Raw genomic sequence first — 18,080 nt, 5'->3', positions numbered from 1 at the left:
CTCTGAAAAGAACTGGAGTGGTAGATACATCTTCTGTCTCATTTGGAGCGATGCTTGTTCTCTGTGTTTTTGCTTTTGATTGATTTGTGGTTCTTTCAATTTTCATTTTTATGGTAGTCATGGTATATATTTGTTTCTTTGCTCTTCTTGCATTTACTCTGCATCCCTTTTGTGACAGTAAAGAATTGGAAAATAGAGGCCCATTGACTGGCACAATATGGCACTTGAGTTAAAGGATCAATACATTTAAAAAGATAGGAAAATTTATGCAATGATCCATACCTGTGGACCACAAACTCAATATGCTCCAAGTGTTATAGTATGTTAAATTCCTAAAGAAAAAAAAATACCACATTACAAAAAGATAGGTACCATAATAATTTTAATGTTTCTTTCTCAGATTTGGACTAATCTGACAAAAAGGGATACAGAATTGAACAAATTCTTGCGATGTATTGCAAAATGATATAGCCTCATACTTTAAACAGACACTAGTTACTTCTGTATGGAATATTGGAAATGAAGAAAACCCTGTATTTCATCTTGTCATTTTGTAGGTGAAGAAATCTAGTCTCTAGGGGGTAGGCTAAAACTCAGTTCGCAAATCAGTGGCAAGCCTGGGCAAAGGCTATTTTTGCTTTTCGGCTTTATTTACTATCTTTCTGGCCAGAATCTGATTTGTATTTCACTTGTTCAGAGCAATAGGATAAGTCCTAGATATGAAAAAGAATCAGGAGTCAAAGGGTCTTTTCTTAGTCAAAGGAGGTAGGAGGTTTTACAATCCCTTCTAGTTCTAAATTTTATGGTTTCTCTTAAGGTATTGACAATTAACATTTATATAGCAAAGAGAAAGGAACAACATAAAAAAGTCTGCTACACTGGTATACAACTGCAGGTTTTTAAGAATGGAGGGTACATCACTGAATCTACCATATACAAAAGATGGTGGGATCTGAAATGGAAAGGACTGGCATCAGGGAGTTCCTCTATCCTAATATCCCCATCTTCTCTCTCATCTATCCACAACAGAGGGCACAGGAAGACTCTTCTTTGAATTCTACCATTTGCTCAATTATACCCGCCCCAAAGAGGGAGATGAGCGCCCTTTCTTCTGGATGTTTGAGAATGTTGTGGCCATGAGGGTCAATGACAAGAGGGACATCTCAAGATTTTTGGAGGTGAGTGATCTCATTACTTAGGAGAAAGGATGGTAGGATAGGATTATGAAGTATCCTCAGATGTTTGTGATCAGGGCAGTGGTACAGGGGATTGTGTATCATTATTTAAAGTACCACAGGTATATTACTTCTCATAAAGGTAGTGGATCTGTCCTAAGCTTCTGTTGGTTTTTAATTACTATTCTAAAGTTGTATCAAGATTGTTTGCAGAATTGCAGAGTCTACTTTCTTACCTCAAAGAGGTGCTTTTCATTTTAGAGAATATAATCTTAAAACACTTCCAAGTATGACCTTATTTATCCTCTCCTTCATTGTACACCAGTAGGTGGGGAGAGGGGAATAAGCTGTTACTTTACGATCTTTTCTGAGATTATTCCAACCCCAACCCCTCCCTCCAGGTCAAAAAGTCTAGATAATTGTACCTTTTTTCCCCTTGCCATGTAGTTAAAGCTATAAATCTTTAGAATTCATTGTGACAATACTGCCCAGGCCTCTGTCCTGTGTAGTGCTGTGATTAATAATCACTATCAATAATTCCAGGTTGGATAGAAGTTGTGGCCTTGAAGGTAGCAGCCAGGGTCTCAGTACCCACTCCGAAGGCTTTTCTTCTCTAGAGACAACCCATTTTCGTTTTGGTTTCCCCCACAAATATGTTTTGAATTGAATGTCATCCCTTCCATATCAGATCTCTAGTTACCCAGTTTATGTCAGTTCTACATTGATATTTGGTTCTTTATTTTTTTATTTAAATTTCCTTTGGTCTACAGTGTAACCCAGTAATGATTGATGCCATCAAAGTCTCAGCTGCGCATCGAGCCCGCTATTACTGGGGCAACCTGCCTGGGATGAACAGGTAACTAACCACCTCCTGACTTCTCAGGTTTTGTATATCTACTCCTTGGGGCCCTTACGATGAACTTTTTACTGGGGCCTCTGACTGGAAAGTGTTCTGAAGAACACTAAAACACAAATGTGCTTCTCTCTGTCCCCTCTCCACAACCCCCATTTTAGGTGACATGGAGAGTGTTTCACTTCTCCAATGGGATGGGTCAGGCAGGAGTGACATGGGAGAGACCACATCATATCTCTGGTGTGGGTGCAGAGTTTTATAGAGATTGAAAGGGTGGTTATTCCCCAACCCACTTTAGTAAACTAAGAGTTTCTTCTTGGTGGCAGGCCACCTTGCATCTGTTATCCATTTAATTTACCTGTTTATTATGAGATTATATTGGTTCTTAATGATGCAACAATAGAAGTCTTCTCTTTAGAAAGTTTCCTTTAAGACTATGCTTCTGAGATGCATAGATTACCAAGAGCTTCTTGGAGCATTCCATGGATGGGAGTTTTACATTTTTTGGTGGCTTCATTTTATCCTGATTCTAACACCCCAGTTTTCCTTTTTTTTTTGAAAAGTAAGAATCCTATTTCTAATTTTATAACTGACTGGATTTGGGAGCTTGGGGAAAAGCTCCACTTGGTGACTCTGTAAGCTGTGACAGTAAACTTTCCAGTGAACTGGCAAGGTAGGGCATTTAGGATTTTCATTAGTCTAATAAGATTTATTCTAGTAGGAGGTTATGAGTTTGACCCTCTATAAAGGTCAATAGTTTTCTTCTTAGCTCAATGAGATGCAGTTGCAAGGTTGTTTTTGAAGTTTGAGAGACTTCCTCACCTTCAGATGTAGTTCTCTGTGGGTAGCATAGACAGACTAGTGAGGTGAGCTTACATATGACTTAACCTATTCAAATATGTCTTATCTCCTTCAGGCATTTTTGAAAAAAATTTTGGGGGGCAGTGGGGAGAGAAGATTCCTTACTGATTTATCAGATGAGTTTATTTTATCCCAAACTATCATGGCCTGGGATGAATAGGTTCAGAAGTGAGTCAGTCTTTCTTGACAATTCATAAAACTTTGCCTTGTTTACCATCGGTGAATTTGTAAGTTATCATTTTTGGTTTGAGTGGAATGTGTGAGTAGAGAAGAGACTCAAAGATCACAATAATTTGAAATTGAATAGAGATAATGTCCTGTGCTTATAATGCCTGTCCTATCTCTGATTTTCAAGTACAATGTGTTCATCTGGCAATGTGATGTTGCTGAATATGAATTATGATAGTTGTGAGGATCACATTGGTCACGTTGGAGAGGAAAAAATGTGCATCAATTGACATTATCACAATTATCTTTGTATATTTATAGCTGAAGGCCTATTATTTATTGAGATTCAACAAAGCAGGTTCCTACTATGTGCCAAGTACTTGACCACAGTGGTATATTAGATTTATTCCTTCCAACTCTAGAAGGTTATACTAGATTTAGCAGGTATAATGCAGAGAGATTTAGATTTTTGACTCCACTACATGATAACATTGGTATTGCCTCTGGAGGTAGTGATCTTGTCAGTAGGAATAGTCAACTCTGACATATGGATGTGATTCTAGAAGTGAGAATTTGGAAGACTAGATAATGTTGAAGGTCCCTTTCTGGTCCTTTGTTGTTTGAGAATTTCTGAGGAGGGACATTCATAGTATTCTTCACTCCCACAAAAGGGAAGGGTGTTAAGTGAGCTTTATTTTTTGTTTTTGGAGGTATGTAGCTATTGAGAACTAGGTGCAGAGTGCTTTTGTTAGCCTTATAGAGAAAGGGGCCTGGCTTGACAGGTGTCTAATGCTGTAATCCCTGAATTGGTAAAATATCCTTATATGTGATTTCTTGCTGTTACATCTTGCTTGTTGTAGCAGTCAAGTAGGTATCTTTTCAATTATAATTTTGAATAAATAATATGTGTTCATAGAATCCTAGAGTATAAAAATAATGCCTAATTTTGGGTTTGGCTTCCTAATAACATTCAACCCAAGGTTGAAAATTTTCTGGATATTAGTCATTGCAATGTAGTTTGATGGGATCATGTAACTGGGCCTCTATATTTCTTGGACATACATAGACATTTGAGGTAATTTTCTATTGTCTTGTCAGCATTTAGGTGAAGTAACTGAGGCCCTGAGTAAGGAAAGTGATTTATTATTCACCATGATTCAGTGTGAGAACCAGGGTCTCATAAATTGTCCTTATATGTCAAATTATTCCCTGTGGTGTTGGGTTTTGTTAAGAACTCAGGACATTTCCTTTCCTATCTGTGCATGTCAATGGTACTCTCTCTTGCACTGTGGGGTGGACAAAGTTGCTTCTCTGTATCATGAGACATTTGCTTCATGAGCTAGGTAGTATGATTCCTTTTTTATTCTAAATCCTTGATCACTACATTTCTTTCCTCTTAAGTCTCATTAATGCAGAGTCTTGAAACTACAGCTGGGAAGCTTTTCTCTATTTCAGTATTCTCTGTGTAACAAGCGATCATGAAATCTCTTCTTGAAGACTTGCAGAAAAGAGAATTTAGATGAGGCTGAATGAGCGTAGTCTCGATCTGTACAGCTCTATATTCATTATTTGCCTCTTCAATTTAGCCTTTCAAATTATTAAATGAAACCTTCAGTTGTGTTTGGTACTCCCCTCTTCCCCTTCCCCCAAAGTCCATTCTCCAGTCCTAATGACTCCAATCATTCCCCTGTCCCTTTTCTCCACCCATGCCTCTCATAAAAACTGCTACTAAGGCCAGTCTATGTGGTATGTTCTCATCTTCTTTTAGAACTTAGCTTCTACTCAGGCAGTCTTTGGGCTGCCTTATCAAATTGTTTCATTGCTTGCTACTCTTAACACTATTTGAGTCTACAAAGGGATCACTGACTTAGAAGGCAGTTGGAAGCAGAGTAGCTTCATTTGCGGATTGTAGAACATAATGAGTTTTGGCTGTTCCCAGGCCGGTGATAGCATCAAAGACCGATAAACTCGAGCTTCAGGACTGCCTGGAGTACAATAGGATAGCGAAGGTAAGCTTGTTCTGAAACAATATACTCTTCATTTTGAATACCTGTGTGCCCTTGTATAAGGGTCTAAGGATTTCATGTCTAAGGGTCCTTTCCCTTAGGAAAGGGATATCCTTTCGGACTCTTTACTGTGAGGTCATTGTCTTTTTTCAGTGCCTTCCCTGTCCTTTCTGTGCCCTGTAAAAGTCTGGCCAGATTTATGAGGCATATTTCACATGAACTTCCTTTCTTTTGGCCTCCAGATAAATGATTTCTGGAGACTAACAACTTCTGCTTTTGAACTGTCACATGGAACCTTCCTGAAGACCAGAAACTCTGAGCTGCTTTTTCTTTCTCTTCTATCTGAGAAGATAAAGGAAATGCCTTAACATAGCCTAGAGGGTTGGGTGCTTCAGTAAATTGGGTCAGTTTAGAGTTCTATTGATTGTGACTGACTTGACTTCCATCCTCTTTTCTCCCTGCCCTTGAGTTCCCCAGATAATGCTTCTGCCCTCTCCTCACCATGATCCCAATCAAAGCTTTGTCTTCCACTTGGATCAGACTTTCTTTCACTCACATACTGACCCTATAGCCTTCTTTATTCATTACCTGATGTTTTTGTTTCCCAGTTAAAGAAAGTACAGACAATAACAACTAAGTCGAACTCGATCAAACAGGGAAAAAATCAGCAATTCCCTGTTATCATGAATGGCAAAGAAGATATATTATGGTGCACAGAGCTAGAAAGGTGAGCAGATTTGGGGTAGAAGGTACAGAGAGAAACAGAGAAGGTGGGTTGGAGGGGGGTGTCAAGTACAGATGAATGATAGAATTGGTGATTTCTTAACCTACTCATTTGTGACTGACAAACTGTGTTGCTTAACACGCTTGCTTTAAGAAAAGTAAGAAAATTCAGCTACTTGACATATTTCTTGTATGTCTGTTCCTGGCCTTCACTTTTCTCATTTCCTCACTCCCTATTTCATTCAACATATTTTTATTTTTCCTGTGACCGTGCTTGACTTAGGAGATAATAGGATCTCTGATCTTGGAGAGCTTGTCCTGTCTAGGAAGACAAGGCGTCTGTGCATATCACTACAATATATATTGGGATATATGTATAATCGGATTGACATTTCTTAGGAGCTGGGCCTCATGTAAGGCAGGTAGACTTGCTTTAAAGGAAGAGGTGGAAGTGTTGTAATAATCAAGGTATAGAAATGTTTAATTTTTGCTTGAAGTATATAAAGGGAGAATATCAAGTAATGTTTAGTCCTGTTCTCCATTGATCTCATGAAAGATGTGATCAGCGTGTTAAATGGTTTGCTAATTTCCTATTTGGAAGAGACCAAATGCAGATTTCCACAGTACCAGCAATTTTGTGTCTTTGCTGATGTCTTGATAACTGTTCACTGTGTGTTTCTCGGAGGGAAGATGGGATTGGGTACAAGGAAAGGTGCATAATTTCATTATTCATTACTATATTAAAGTTAGGCAGATCTCTAGGCTTTTACATCATATAATGCCAGTCTTGTGTCTGGCTCAGAAGAGTAGGTGATCTCTTCCCATGTCTGGTGGTAGTGATCTTATACAAGTGTTTATTTCAACCACATTATTTCATAGATAAGGAGGCTTATGTCCTCAGAGGGTAAATGACTTGCCTACTGTCATAGCGTTAAAAAAAATTCTTTTCATCTCCAAATTCTTTCCCACCTTCTTCATTCTCCCACTGAGAAAGCTAGAAAAACAAAAAGTACTACAAATATGTGTAGTCAAGCAAAACAAATCAAGCAAAACATTCCTGCATTAACCATGTCCAAAAAAACTGCCTCCATCTGCACTGAGTCCGCTTCTCTGTCTGCAGGTGGGTGATGTGTTTCGTCATGCAGTATACATTTCACAATTGGAGCCCAGATACTCTGACTCCATGTGCTGCTCTCTTATCTTTAGTGTTGTTAAAAAGACAATCACAAGTTGATTATGGTATTCCTAGCCATATGACTTAATGGATGCTGTGCTATGCTACTGGTGAGGTGCCTGGGGTGACATAGTTATCTAGAACCCTGGCCTGAATTGAAATTCAGTCACAGATAATTACTAGTTGTGTGACCCTGGGTAAGTCACTTAATCTCTGTTTGTCTCAGCTTCCTCATCTGTAAAATGGGGATAATGATAGTACCTCCCTCCCAGGGTTGTTATGAAGATCAAATGAATTAATAACTAAAGCACTCAGCACAGTCCCTGGCATATGGTAAATGCTACCTAGATGTCAGTTATCATCATTATTATTACCATTATCTGTAAAATGTTTTGCAAAACTTAAAAGGGCCAATGCTAGTTATTAGCTATTATTGGTATAGGATAATGATGGCTAGGGGTATGTTGAGGAGTTAGTTGCAGGTCTAAATTGAATTGTCCTTAAAATTGACTTGGCTTCCAATTGCAACTTTAAACTTGTGTTTTATGTGTCCAGATTGGGCTAGGTCAATTTTGGGAAGTTTAGTATAGACAGATGTACATTAAAGGACCCTTATCCTTCCTTTAACTATGGTCTTGCCCCAAGAAAATTTGGCTCCAACCTTAGAGGAATAAATTTTGCTGCCTCTCATGTCCCCATATTTTGCCTTATTCCTGCTCCCAGAATTTTTGGCTTTCCTGTCCATTACACCGACGTGTCAAACATGGGTCGAGGTGCTCGCCAGAAGTTGCTGGGCAGATCCTGGAGCGTCCCTGTTATCCGGCATCTTTTTGCCCCACTGAAGGACTACTTTGCCTGTGAATAACACATGGGCTGGAACTGACAGGTGGAAGGGGATTTTGGCCATTGGAGGAGGGTGACATTGGGGAAGAACCATGACCAGGGACGGCAGAACTTCTGGGTCTTCTTCCCCTCTCAGCTTCCCTTCCCCAAGTTCTAGTCTCTGCTATTCTTCAATTTTGTTGCTGTGATGAATAAGGTCAGACTAAGACCTAAACTATCGTCATTATATGTACCTCAGACTTTTGCCCATTTGCTCAGTGGGAAGCTTGTTTTTGAGGCACACTCCTTCAGAAGACCTGTGCAAACTGTTTCTCTGAAGCCTACAGACAAGTCTTACCACTTGATTGTGGCCACTGGGAGGGGCAAGATTGGTGCTTCTGTCATTTTTTTTTAAACTACACTTGAATAGAGATTTTTAGTGTTTTTTTTCTCCTCACAAAATGATGGCTAAAGTTGTAGGAATAAGGTATCAAGCCTTGTTAGGTCATAGTCTGAAGCAATAAGATAACACAGGTGTCAAGATTGTGATAAAGAATCTTTTTCTTTTTGGTTTGTTGCTCCTTGTTCAGTGAAATGTAATCCTGGTGGGAAAGATGCAAATGTAGCTGAATGAAACTACTGACAGACTGATACACAGATGTAACTGCAAGAAACTGAGCAGCATATGATGGTTTTTCTAGTCATGAGAAACAATAATTTTTGTATATTCCCCTTTAGCCCAATATTTTCTACTTCACTAAAATAAAAAAAGAAAAAGAATAAAAACTCCCTCACCCTAAAACTAAAAATCAAGAACTAATGATTTTGGAAAGCTCGGGTGCAAGTCCAATCCCCGTGTAATACCTCCAGGCATTTTGGAAAGTGATGAATCCAGCAGGGCTGGTTTCAACTTTTCTAATGCATTTAAAGAAAATCATTGACACAAACTAGACCCAAATTATCTATTGTCCTGCTATTACTGCAAGATAGGCCTAAAAGCGTGGATATGGGGAAGACAGAGGGGCTGGAATAGTAAACAGACACATTCATTCTTTGTCAGGATTTTGGGTACCTTGTCTCCTGTGTGATATTGCAGTCAAAGGCCCAAGACTGAACAGGCAGCTAAGTGAATATGTGCCTTAAAGGGTATGTTATGGCTCTCTAGGCTGTTCACCTCCCTTTCACTTCAGCTCTCACTACTCCCTCTCCAAAATGTGGTGGAGGAAGAAAAAGTCCTTATCTTCTCCTTACTCAGGTGGCACTTTGCTTAGTAACTGCTAGGTGCATTGTTTGTGGCTTCAGAGGTTGTTTGCATGATGACCCCACAGTCTTGTATTTGCATCACCTTCCCCTGGACAGTGGTCATGTTTAGGGTTCAAATGCACATTTTTTTTGTTTTTGTTTTTCATCTAAAAGATGGAAAGTCTGTAATAACCCTGAGGCTTCCTCCAGAAAATTTTTATCTGCCATAACACCTGTCTTTTAATTCTATGTAGGAACCATTTTAAGAGGAGGAAGCAATTGGGGAAGCAGCATTTCAGAAATGCTATTGTAATGGTTTTAAGGCCTTTTACTCTTACTGGTGCTATTTTGTAGAATAAGGACATTACTGTTGACAGTTTTTCTATCCTTTTTTATGTTTGTGTTTCATAATTTTTTTTGTAACAGTAGCCAAATAACATGAAAAACTGCCTTGTTTAAAGTTTTTCCAGTTTTTAGAATGGAAATTGATGAATGCCTAGAGTTTACCTTATTATAATGGTTTAATTAAAAATCAGTATTTCTCTATGGCCTCCTTTTGTTCTTTTTATTAAATGTCATATAAGGGGAAGATGCTTGAGGGTGACTTGCTCTTCAGACAAGACGAGAGGGAAAGAGGGGTTATAGCACTAAACTGCTGGGAAGCCAAGACACATTTCAATGAGGTGTCTCTCTCTCTCATGGGGAAATGCTTCTGATTTCTGTTTCTTTGTGTCTTTCATCTTCCCTCCTCAGAACTAAACAATTAAAAACCACAGGCATATACATTTATCACAGATGAGTGATTAAAGAAACATGCAATGTTGCCCTTTTTATGAAAAGAAGTGGTGAGTGGGGGGATCTCTGTCATAGCCTCACTGAAGGTCTTCAAGAGGATGCAGTTGCCACTATCATCCATATTTTAGGTGCTATGTAGGGGTTATCTGCTGAGGGATGCTGTTAAAGCCTTGAGAACTAATAGGCATCTGCTGATCCCCTCAGTCTAACCCTCTCATTTTGTACTCTAGGGAGAAGATATTGCTCAAGGGGGTAGCTAGTAAAGCTAAGTCCTCCAGAGTCTGATTGTACCTGTGGAAAAATGCCTTCTGATGCCAGGACTCCTTTAGGAGTTAGAAACTGAGAGCTCGAGGTTGCTAAGAGAGACAGTGAGCGAGTACCTCCTTTCTAATGAGCTAAATGAGCTCTTTAGCTCAATTAAAGAGGTTTCACCTCTGTGCCTCAAACCTGGATCATCAGAAATGTTTATTGCCCTTAGACACCAAGCTCAGGCAACAGACTGTACTCTTTTCAAGGCCAAGATAAAATGAAACAGACCAAACAAGTGCGTTCTCGAAAACCCAAGAAGGAACATGGACATACTTTGGAGGTGAGAGGTTAGGGTCCAGTGGGTATGCTACAATGACACAGGGATGAACAAAATATCATTGGTTGGCAACTAAATTGCATCTAATTATTGATTCAGAATGTTAGCATTCTCTTTGTAATGTCATTGGAAAAGACAATGTATCAAAGTATTATAATGTACTCTGCCTAGAGGGAAAGATTTTCATCCTTTAAAAAATTCTGTCAGAAATATCCTTGTTTCTGGCCTAAATCGTTCCCAGTCTAATTCTTCATGCTTGAATTCATATCCCTTGTAGAAGAGGGTACAAATCTGGTGATCTACCCCAAGGACATATTGGATATAGTTTTCACAGTGCCTCTTGGAATGTTTTATTTTGCTTCCCATTGGGTTTTGAATGACTCTTGTAACCCCTTTCTGTTAATACCTAGTAATCATTGACTGTGTTACCAGAGGGGCTAATGCCATGATGAGAACTCTGCATGCAGGATTCACTGTCTTTTTACTACCTCCTTGACTAGTCATGTATAATTCTAGGCTGTGAGGCATCCACACTGCTATAGGCAAACTCGATATTCAGTTTCAGAAAAGATGTTGACCTGCACTGGTAGAGAAATTCTTTTTTTTTTTTTAATTTTCTTTTCAATTTTCAAAAAAATTTAATTTTCAAGTTTGCATCCTCTCCCCTTCTCACCCCCTCACTCCCATTTACAAAGAAAGAAACAAAGCCTCTTACAAACATGTGTAGTTCAGCAAAGGAATTCTACATTGACCATGTTTAAAATAATGCATTAATCTGCACACTTGAGTTCATCACTTGGTAGAGGAATTTTCTCTGTTGCTCTCTACACCAGTGAAATCAGAAGTTCTTTTCATATAATATGACTTTGGTTCTCAGTTTCCTCAGCTGTAAAATGTAGATCAACTTCAATCTAATCCCATGAATACTGCCTTTGCTTGCTCTGTTGGTTTCAATTTCTTTAAAACAAGAGGGTTAATAGAGGCACTCTTATCTTTTTCCATCACAGATTTTGTAGTCAAGTTGTATTTATGCTATTTATAACAATCTATACTTTTGTAGTGTGAGTCTTATAGCACTGTGTAATACCCCTGTTATGTAAAGTTCAAGCATTATCCCCCCTTTTGTAGGAAATTGACATTCAAAGGTGTAGTGCATTACCCAATGACTCTCAACTTATGTCATTTAGATAATTATTGAATCCAGATTGAGCATTTTGGTCCAGCATTCTCTTGACATATTGCTACCTCCATTCTATTTGCAATGCTATTTATTTCTGGCTTTTTTTAACCACCCACCTTGCTCTGTTCTGCCAAGGTGACCTTTAATTAGTCTGTGGTCCTGTTCCCACCATTCTCCTTTGTAAATAAGGATATCTGAGCTTCCCAAATTCCCTTTGAATTTAGGAATATGGTAGCCTCTGGATCCTCCTGGCATTACCAGGTTAGGCCAGTTGTTTTGATGGAGGTGTTATTAGAAGCTTCTGTGAAAGGGAGTCCCAGTCTGTTGTTGCATTAAAAATCTATGCTACACTTTAAAAAAACATAGCACTTTTTTCTTCTTTCCCTCTCATATACCTTCTCCACCCACTACTTAGCAAAAACAAAAATTCAAACCCATGAGGCAATTGTGCGTGGTCAACAATACAAGTTCACACATTGTTCATATCCAAAGATATGTAATTTTATGATGAGCCCAGAACCTCAGTCAAGAGTTGGGTAGCATATTTCATAATCAGAACTCTGGAATCATGGTTATTGCATTCATCAGACATCTTTCATTTTTCATTTTTAAAATATATTATTATATAATTGTTCTTGGTTTTGCTCACTACATTCTGCATCAGTTCATATAAGATTTTCTGAAACCATCCATTACATCATGCCTTAAAACACAGTAGTATTCTATTCATATTCATATGGCACAACACAGCTTTTCCCCATTTGTTCTTAGTCACTGAAGTCACTGAAGAAAAGTTGCTGTATTTTTGTACGTGTCATTTATCTTTGGTTTCTTGGATCACCGTATATATTCTGTTACCAAGTTGTCATTGATTTTACCTCTACATCTTTTCCCTCCAAAGGAAAAAAAAAACCTGATCAATGGAACAAGTTAGCTACAATATACAGGAGTAAACAAACTAGCCTAACCCTATAGTGTGATAAAGCCAGAAAATTAAGGATTCACTATTTGACCAAAAATTTGACAAGACGGGGAAGCATTTTAGTAGAACTTATATTTAGGTCAACAACACATTCTATATCCTATGGTTAGCCCTAAATAGATACATGACTTAGATATCAATAATCATATCATAAACAAAGGAGCAAATTAGAAATTACCTTTTGCATCTATAGTTAGGAGAAGAGTTCATGACCAAAAAAGGAATAAAGAGGATCACAGGAAGTAAAACATTCCCATTTAAATGGGAAAAATTTCAGAGGCATGTTTCTCTCTTGAAATGTTTTAAAATTTTTATTTAATCCTCTCCATTCCTCCAATTGGACAACAGAAACAAAGAGAAAACCAAACCAATAAGAATAGAAAATTCCTGAATTGATCAGTGCTAATAGGTATACTTCATTTGGCTTTTTGATTTCAGTAATCTTGTTGTCAGGACATGGTAGCATGCAATATTTTGGTCCTCTGGAATCTTGGTTTGTCACTGCATTGATTACAAATCCCTCAAGAGTCATCTCCCAGTTGATGTAAATAGGCAGTTGAAAATCAAAAGGCAGAAATTCAAGCTAACGTTTATATGAAAAAAAGGGTCCCAGGTAACTTATAGAGATTCAAGTTAAAGCAGCTGTGAGTTCTACCTCCCACCCATCATGTCGACAAAATTGACAAATGTTGGAGGGGTGCTGTGTGACAAATAGGCACACTAACACTGTTGATGAATTTGTAAGTTGGTCCATCCATTCTACAAAGCAATTTGGAACTGTGCCACAAAGGTTACTAAACTACATATCCTTTGGCACTTGAATACTACTAATAAAACCGTTCCCTTAAGAGATAAAGAAAAAAGCACCCTTGCCTTCTATTACAGTGCACACATGCCTGCCATTAGGGATAGCTCTATCCTTAAATGATGGACTCATTGGAATGGTATGATGGATATGATTTTAAATGAAGGAAGAAGTGGATTCCTATGATAAGGCCCTTGTTCTCAAGTTGTCATTCACAGAGAGGCAATATTCATATAATACAAAAATAATTACCTAATGTGTGGTGTGGACAATGCAAGAGGTGTTAAGAGAAGATGATTATTGAGTTAAGACTGTCCTAAAACAAAGTATTCTGACCAGTTTAGTTCCCAGGAGACAGAATTAATAGCCATGGGCAGAATTTGACAAGATAGTAAGACAAAAAAGTCTGGTGCCCCTAAGAGTAATGAGCTATTTAATAGCTAGTGAGTTTCTCATAGCAAGGGATTTTTTAGCAGAGATTTAATGCCCTCTAGCTTGGATATTGTAGGCACTATCCCTTTTCATCTACAGGACTACACATCCTCTAGGGTCCCTTGTGATTTTATGGAATGTGAATTGGTTCTTAAAGGATTGGAAATACTTTGAGGAGAGGGAGTAGGAGGGTCTTTTAAACCTATTTTACTCTATTTTTCAATTAAGTATTTTTTTCTTCCTTTAACCCAATTTAAAAGGAAAGAAAAGACCCTTATAACAAATATGCATAGTCAACCAAAACAATTTCCCACATTGACAAAAAAAGTATATTCATTGTGCATCTTGAGTCTACCCACCATGCTAGAAGGTGGGTAATATTTAGTTTTCTTGAATTCATGTTGATCTTTGCATTGATCAGAATTCAAGATTTTTAATGTTGTTTGTCCTTATATTATTATATAAACCATTCTAATCCTACTCATTTTACTCTGTATCAGTTCATATAAGTCTTCACAGGTTTCTCTGAACTTATCCCCTTTGCCATTGATTGTAGCACCATAGCATTCCTTTACATTCATTTGCCACAATTTGTTAAGCCATTCCTCAACTGAGGATCACCTCCCTTAATTTGTAGTTCTTAATACCACAAAATAGTTATCAAATATGTGTCCTTTATTCAATTTCTTTGAAGTATAGACTTAGTAGTGGTAATGCCACATCATTTTTAGGCAAATTTTATTCTCTTTGGGGTCATAATTCCAGGGTGAGCCCAAACAGAAAAAAATTCTCAAGAGATTCAAATATCAATAAAGACTGATAGAATTTTCAAATAAAATATTAGCAAAGAGGTTACAGCAATATATCAATAATGACAAAATCAAAAAACAAATGACAAGTTGAATTTCTAACTGGAATGCAGAGTTTATTCAATATTAGTAAAACTATAAGCATAATAGGTCATAAGAAAAGAACAAAAATCATGATGATGTGATTCCGAAAAAGCTTTTTGACGAATTACAACTGTCTAAAGAGGAACAAATGGAACTTTCCTTAATATGGTAAGTATTTTCTATCTAAAACCAAGAACCAGCATTATTTGTAATGGGAATATAATGGTGGCCTTTCCAATAAGAACAGAGGCAAAGCAAGGATGTTCATTTTCATCACTACCATTTGCTATAGTGCCAGAAATGCTGTCAGTAGCAATAAGACTAAAAAAAACGAATAAGTATGGGGGAGAAGAAACATTATTGCTTTTTGCAGATGGTATGATGGTTTGCTTGTTAAATCCTAGACAATGATTTTTACTCTAACAATCATTCATCAGTACTTTATGAAAAGTGTCGTGTGATAGGTACTGTATGTTAGGCACTGTGAATAAATAAATGAAAATGAAACATCAATATGCTCAAAGAACTTGCATTTTATTAAAAAACAACATTAGAAATAAGTCAGAAATGAAATATATGTAGAGTTAATGCAAAGCATTTGAAATGGGAAGAATATTAACAAGTGGAATAGTACGCAAAGGTAGCACTTGAGCTTAGAAGGAAGCTATAAATGCAAATGGATGGATGAATGCATTCCAAACATGGAGATCAGCAAAAACGCAGAGCTGAGAGATGAGATGTTTTGGGAATAGAGAGTAGGCCAACTGGCTGGATTATATACTTTGGGAAAGGGAGTAAAATACAGTGAGCCTGGCAGGATGGTTTAAGCTGGATTGTGCTGAGTTTTAAATACTACACAAAGGGGCTTGTATTTTATCCCAGAGACAATACACAACAACTTCCACTCCTGAAACAGATAAATGTTTTGGGAATATCGGTTTGACAGCTGTGTGGAGGTTGTATTGTAGAGGGGAAAACCTGGATCCAGGGATAACAATTAGACTTTTGTAATTGTTCTGATGAAATATGGTGAGGCTCTAAGCTAGTAGGGTGGTTATTCTGTGAGTGGAAAGAAGGGAATGAATGGTAGAGATATCTGACAGGTAGAACTGAGGAGAATCAATGAAGGAGAGTGTAGAGCTAAGGGTGATGTTTGTTGACTTGGAATAATGGTGGTACCCTTGAGAGAAGTAAGGAAGAGAGATGGTTTTGGAGGAAAGATTTTTGGAATGTCTAAGGCTATTTGGTATACTAGTTAAAAATTAGAAAAATTGGTTCAGAATCATTTATATTAAACATCTGTTCAATAAACACAAGAACATAAGTATTGATTATATTTTATATTCTGTATATATTAAGATGTATGTATAGAATGTAAGTTCTTAGAGAGTAGGACTTGTTTAATTTTTTATCTTCTTATCTGCAGCATTCCAACAAAATGCCTGAGTATGTAGTAGATGTTCAAGGCTTGAAAAATGTTTGCTGATTGATTCATCCTTTGATAAATTATTTGAGGATTAAGCCCCTTGCCCATCCCCACCCCCTTTTTTCCCCCACTCATGACTCAGGTAATTTTTTTAGCTCACAAAGAGAGGGAAGTTGGAGAAGAAAGAAAACCCAAAAATAACTTGTCAAGTTCATGAGAATGAAAAAGGAAGGACTGGATTTAGAGCATTTATAAAAAATTCTGGGATCACATAATTTTGCTGATGAAAGGGACTTAAGGATAATTTCATTCTGACCATTTGGATGAATGAAAAACATTTACTGAGTGCTTTCTGCGAGCAAACTAGTATAATAAGTGCTAAGGATACACATATAAAAGCAAAAACAATCTCTAAATGATCATTATTCCAGTGGGGGAGATAACCCTTAGAGCAGAGTGATGGGCCAGTGAGACACATTTTGAAAGTCACAGGTATTCTGAGTGCAGCCACAGGGGAGAAGATTTCCATCCCCTTTCTAGTAACTGACAGTACTGATTTTGTATTGTTTTGGGAAGTGGAAAACTGGTAGAAGATAAGTACTCATAATATGTGACCTAGTGAGAAGAGGGGCATTTTATAAATGTGAAAATGGATGTCCAGAGGGCAAGTGACTTACTAACTTACACATTTAGTAAATTACAGAAATGAACTGAAAGCCAGGTTTCTATAATCCAGTCTAATGCTCTTTCTCCCCTTTGTCTCTGGTGAAAAGAAGTTTCATTTGCCAGATGAGTGTTAGAAAGTGTTAAAAAATTCAAATGACTCATCCCTGGTGGCACATGTATCAAGATGCAGAGCTGTAACTGTATCCAAGTTTTGTTAATGTTTTAAAGTTTTAGTCATTCATTCATTAGTTCATTCATTTATTTGTGTTTAAAAGTTTTTATTAATGCTTTTTGTTTTTATGTTACAATCATTTTTGGACTTCCCCTCCCCCCTGTTTTATTTCCCCTCCATTACACTCTCACCATCTCCCTCTTCAGTAAGCCTTCTCTTGTTAGAGAGAAAAATGGTTCAATAAAAACCAACTGACACAGTGACCACAGCTAAAATCATGTACAACATTTCATGCTCAAAGCCTCCAACAAAAGGTGTGTGATAGATCTCTTTCTCTCTTTTCCTGGGCCCAAGATCAGTTACTACAATTGCTTAGCTTCTGTTTTAATGTCCTTTTTATTTTCATTATAATCATTGTTCTCCTGTTTCTGTATATATCATTCAGCTTCAGGTCATTTTAATCCTCATATATTTCTGTGAATTCCTTCTAATCATTGTTTTTATAGCCCAGTGACTTATGTTAATATGTGACAACTTGTTCAATCATTTTTCAATTTTATAAGTAGATCATCTGATTCCAAATCTAATGTTCTTTTCACTGTAGAATTCGATGAATTATGAGCCCATGGAAGAAGGATTTCCTTTTCAGGAAACCTCTCTTCTGTCTCAATCACCATTTTTTCTCCTAAGGAGAAAGGGCTTTGAGGTCAGTCATCCCACAATCTTGGTAGAGTAGAGTTGCTGTCCTGAGAAGCAAAGGACTGAGGCATTTGGGTAGAGGTAGTATGCCCAGTACTGTTTGCATGCGCTGCATATTTCCACAATGACTTCATAATAAGGAAGGTTCTAGTTTTCAGATGATTCTGTTCAGGTTTTTGAGGCAATGTTCAGTATGATAGTCTATTTCCATTTATACAAGTGTTTTTAAGGTATTAAAATTTATAACAACCCTGTGGTTTAGGTAGTACAGGTATGATTCTTATTATTTGTTTTATTATATTGTTATTATTTCTGTTTAAAAGCTTCTCAGTGTGAAGGAGCTCCACAGCATGGCTCAGAAACAGGGAGAGAGTTTGCTTAGAATCTTGGTTGCTTTACTCTGTGGGTGATATTAAGCTC

The 18,080-nt window shown here is 37.5% G+C and overlaps 1 protein-coding gene across 3 annotated transcripts in view; it reads left to right on the top strand.

Moving 5' to 3' along the window:
• The window catches only part of DNMT3B (DNA methyltransferase 3 beta), a 65,457-nt gene extending 55,889 nt beyond the window's left edge, over window positions 1–9,568 (top strand). For 2 of the 3 annotated variants that reach the window (XM_072631580.1, XM_072631581.1), the window contains 5 exons: window positions 1,030–1,178; window positions 1,946–2,031; window positions 4,997–5,066; window positions 5,672–5,790; window positions 7,684–9,568. In XM_072631580.1, the coding sequence (XP_072487681.1) occupies window positions 1,030–1,178; window positions 1,946–2,031; window positions 4,997–5,066; window positions 5,672–5,790; window positions 7,684–7,825 (566 nt within the window). In that variant the 3' untranslated portion in view covers window positions 7,826–9,568. The remainder of the gene's footprint in view (window positions 1–1,029; window positions 1,179–1,945; window positions 2,032–4,996; window positions 5,067–5,671; window positions 5,791–7,683) is intronic. The other variant, XM_072631582.1, reaches the window with a different exon arrangement.
• Window positions 9,569–18,080: the final 8,512 nt, after the last annotated feature.

This window comes from Notamacropus eugenii, chromosome 1, assembly GCF_028372415.1.
Source record: "Notamacropus eugenii isolate mMacEug1 chromosome 1, mMacEug1.pri_v2, whole genome shotgun sequence".
NCBI lineage: Eukaryota > Metazoa > Chordata > Mammalia > Diprotodontia > Macropodidae > Notamacropus > Notamacropus eugenii.
Note: the sequence above shows the minus strand (reverse complement) of the source record. Positions and strands in the feature narration are given on the sequence as shown.